This window comes from Nicotiana attenuata, unplaced genomic scaffold, assembly GCF_001879085.1.
Source record: "Nicotiana attenuata strain UT unplaced genomic scaffold, NIATTr2, whole genome shotgun sequence".
Classification (NCBI taxonomy): Eukaryota; Viridiplantae; Streptophyta; class Magnoliopsida; order Solanales; family Solanaceae; genus Nicotiana; species Nicotiana attenuata.
This window is the reverse complement of record NW_017671495.1, coordinates 108,093-112,385: the sequence shown is the minus strand read 5'-3', so window position 1 is coordinate 112,385 and position 4,293 is coordinate 108,093. Positions and strand designations below refer to the sequence as shown.

Sequence of the window (4,293 nt, the reverse complement as noted above, 5' to 3'; positions counted from 1 at the left end):
TGGAAAATCAATGATAACATGATGTTGTAATTGTATAAGATCAAGTTTAGAACTAGGAATAAAGTTAGTGGACATATACAGCCATACGAGCATGAAAACTTAAAATCAAAGCTTAGTTTTTTTCTAAACAAAGTTAACATAAGCTAAATACACAATTTATGATATAATTTGAAAAATAATACTCCCTGGACAATAGAAGCAAACTAAACATTAATATGGCATACGTAATAATGCCCATATTTCCATTGGTTCAACCAAATTGGTTCAAGGTTGTCGACCATTCATATCTTCTAGGTTGATTAAAGCTTCGTGCTGATAACGTGTTATGAAACTTAGCTCAAAGTAACAATGTAGAACAATAAAATAGACAACAATGTAGAAACGAAGAGAGGAGAGAATCTTATTTCTTCTATGTATTCAAGTGTATACAATGTGATGCCCAAACCCTCTATTTATAGGATGATATAGGTAATACAAAGGGACTCCATAAACATGGTATTAATTATTGAGAACATGGGGGAAGATCATGGAGGTGTGGGAGTTACATCCATAATGGTAAGAAGTAGCGAGGGTTATCTACATAATGGAGAAGAGTAGTGAGAGTTATATTTGATTAGTGGACATCCATATATAAATATGTATTTCATAACACTCTACAATTTCTTGTTACCTACTATTTGATTTATTATACCCCTCCATTTTAATTTACGTGAACATATTTCTCTTTTTGTCTGTACAAAAAAGAATGACCACTTTTTATATTTGAAAATAATTTAGTTTTATTCATTGATTTATAGTCAAAATAGCACGGGTTAGCCAGTTTTCGGACTGGTGATTCAAAAATAGCAGCATTTGTCAAGTCATTGAAAAATAGCCACTAGTTTGATGCAAAGAAACCGATCTAGCATAATATATTGAAGTTCAGTGGACCTGTGTATGAACTTCCAGCATATTATGCTGGATCAGTATACTTTGCTGGGTCCTGTATAATATACTGGAGTTCCAGCAAAGTATATTGGAACTCCAAACTCCAGTATAATATACTGGAGTTTCAGTACATTATGATGGAGTATTTTTCGAATTTTAAACTGTGTTTTCGTTCAGATTTATCTTTACATGAAAAGTGGCTAAATTTCGATGACTTTTGAAACTGTCGCTATTTATGAATTTCTCCCTAATTTATATCCATATAAAATATATGTGCCTCAATTTACATCACAATTTCAAAAATCTTCTATCTTTTCTTAAAATCCATGCCCAATTAAATTGGTTGACATAAATTAAAACGGAGGAAACATATAATACGGGTTTTATTGGGCCTGTACGGGTTCGGGCTTAAACGGGCCGGACCGGGCTGTGCTAATTTCTTTTTTTAATTAAATTTTGTTAGCAACGGTACACAAATTAAAAAAAAATGTTAACCCATTAACGGGCTGCAACCCGTTAACAACCCGTTAACGGGTTAGCGGGTTCCGATGCACCGGTATCCAAAATGTATTCGTCTAAAACCCGCTGCCCGTCCAACCCGTCTCAGCCCGCCCTATATGCTACATTAGCGGGCTGACCCGGGTTGAAGCGGGCTGAAAATGGGTCAGCCCGGCCCGATTAACAGGTATAGTCACAATTGATCCCTACTCCCGGGCAAGTATCAAACCATATGTTCTACTAGCTTTTACCCTAAATCAATTAAAGCCACTTTGGTGACTTCCTGTTCGACAGTAGTATTACCAGAAAAACCCAGTGAACTGAGCGAGGCACTCAAAGGAAACGAGGCACGCTGAGCACGAACGAGAAATTGGCCCACCCTATCAACACAACTTCCAAGCATCATATCACCAGAAACTATTGATCTACTATTTACTTCTGCATCTACACCTAGCAATCCCATTTAGACAAGGGATCTAAGAAGAGTTTGACGATATCTAATCATCTATACCAAACAATAGGAGTAGATGTGCTGTGGGGTGGCTGCAGAATCATGCAGTGCTGTTGTTGCCACTGATGCAGACTTCCTCAGCCTAGGAAAGAAAAATCCCATTTGCCTAATACGTACCAACTAAACCAGCATCGATAGCAGTCCTTTGTTCAGCACCGACACTGTTGTCTTCGACATCCATTGTCACCCCCTCCATATCTTCAGCTTCCATCATATCCAACACGTCAGCTTGGCCTAGAATCTCGCCTCCTTGTGATGAAAGAAGCTGAGATGGAACCCAAGGAACAACTGCTAGACACCCTTTAGAAGAACCAGAGGAGTTCTCATCTGCATTTTCATCACCAGCGCGTCTCAAATTACAGGATTGGCTTCCCCATAAGACTGGATCTGTACAGCACACACAAGCTGGTTACTGGTTTTGAAATTTCTAATGCCAAACCAAAGTTCAGCAGGAACCAAACAAAACTAGCCATGAAAGGAACGACTTAGTAAACCAAAAAGACTGTTAGCTACTGCAAAGTAATGATGTGAAGTTAACTTATATGTGTAACGTAATTCTTTACTTCAATTTTCCACACAGACCACTATCACGAACACCACAAATACGAGTCCTCTGCCTCTCCCGACTTTACTTAAAGAACTATCCTTCACATCCTTCATGTAACTAAAGGAAGAAACAAGGACTACAATAACAAAAGCCAAAAAATGATATCCCTTAGCCTGTAGCAATTTCTCATTGTTAATATCACCACATTTGTCTCCCAAAATATGAAATACAAGCAATAAATTATTCATATTCATCCATTGCCCAAAATAGTTCATGCGATAAGCTTTACTCGTAAAAGCTTCTTAACTCAGCTCAAATTGATGAAACTACCATTTAATGCTAACATCCAGATGGATAACACCCTAAAAGCATCAAAAGCTCTATGAAGGAAGAAGTGAAGATAAACTAAGAATGAGCATCACCAAAAAATAAATTAAATCCAAAACTCAGAGAACATCTATCGAATGCTTACTCTTGAATCCATTAGTGAACTGGAGATTCACTTTAATAGAAAAATCTGAAGGGGATTGCACAAGCGATGTATTCATGGGTTTGAAAAGCACAATAGCCCTCTCTTCATTCTCAGGCACACTAGGCAGTTCTTCAATCACTAGACCAGTTCTTCCTAGATCTCCACCATTGATTCCAAAGCTTTGATCAGTAGCTGCTTGCTCTAAAGCTACGCATTCTCTTCTTCCACCTCTTCAACTATCGGTTGCAGCTCCACATCCTAAGCAAAATGTAAATAAACAATAAAATTACTTACACTGTTACAAACACAACAACCAACCATATAGCCAGTGACGGAGCCACATAGCTCCGAGGCGACTACCCCTTCGCAGAAAAGTACACCGTTTACATAGGTAAAAGTTATTTTTTCTTGTATATACTATGTATTGAATCCCCTTGACTTATTCGCATATTTACTTCTTCAAATTTTCACACACTGGCTCCGCTACTGTATACTCGAAGCAGCATATTTTACTCCCAAAAAGAAGGGGTGATGGCGTACAAACTAAGTTGTACCAATCATGAACTTCACTAAGCTTTAAAGAAAACTACTTCCTCCGTTTTAATTTATATGACCCACTTTTCTTATTGGTCCGTTTAAAAACGAATGATACATTTTTATATTAGGAAATAATTTTACTTTAAGCTTTTCATTTTACCTTACTGATATGTTTTTACACAAATATTATAGCCCAGAAAGCTTTTATCATTTAAGCTTTTAGGACCACAAATTCAAATTTTTTTCTTAAATCCCGTGCCGAGTCAAACCAGGTTATGTCAAATGAATGGATGGAATAATATACTTACAGCTACTAAATCACCAATTCTAAATGCTTGCAACAGAATAGATATATCTTAGAACATACCTAAGTTTCTTCTTTATAAATCCTGTTGGGTTTTGGATGTATTTAATTAATATATTAAATACTTAAAAGAGGGTGAATAGAAAATGGAGGGAAATGAAATTTTTGAGTGAAATTTTAAGTTTCCCCCTTGACAAATGGGCATTGTCCCATATTGGAAGAGGAAGAGGTTTTTTATGGGTATATAAGCAATTGCTCTTCTTCTAGCTCTTAAAGAGTTGAGAAGAAGGCAAGCCTCGCGTCGTCGTTGTCGTCGCTCGCTCGGCTTCAGCTTCGGCTACGGCTTCGGCTTCGGCTTCGGATTCGGATTTGGTCAAACGATTGATTGATTAACTTTTTGGACCAAATTTATTTGTTAATAGTAAAATATTAACAGAAATGTTATTAAATATTTGTTTTAATAACAGAATATTAATATTAAATCCAATCCGTTTTTC

At 36.7% G+C, this 4,293-nt stretch overlaps 1 protein-coding gene across 1 annotated transcript; it reads right to left on the bottom strand.

The window, feature by feature from the left end:
- Positions 1-1,646: 1,646 nt before the first annotated feature.
- Positions 1,647-3,208, bottom strand: LOC109208624. Its single transcript, XM_019371753.1, has 2 exons — positions 2,956-3,208; positions 1,647-2,323 (listed from the first exon to the last, which is right to left on the bottom strand). Exons 1-2 carry the CDS (start codon positions 3,029-3,031, stop codon positions 2,043-2,045), a joined length of 357 nt encoding a protein of 118 aa, XP_019227298.1. The 5' UTR covers positions 3,032-3,208; the 3' UTR covers positions 1,647-2,042.
- Between the last annotated feature and the right edge of the window lie 1,085 nt (positions 3,209-4,293).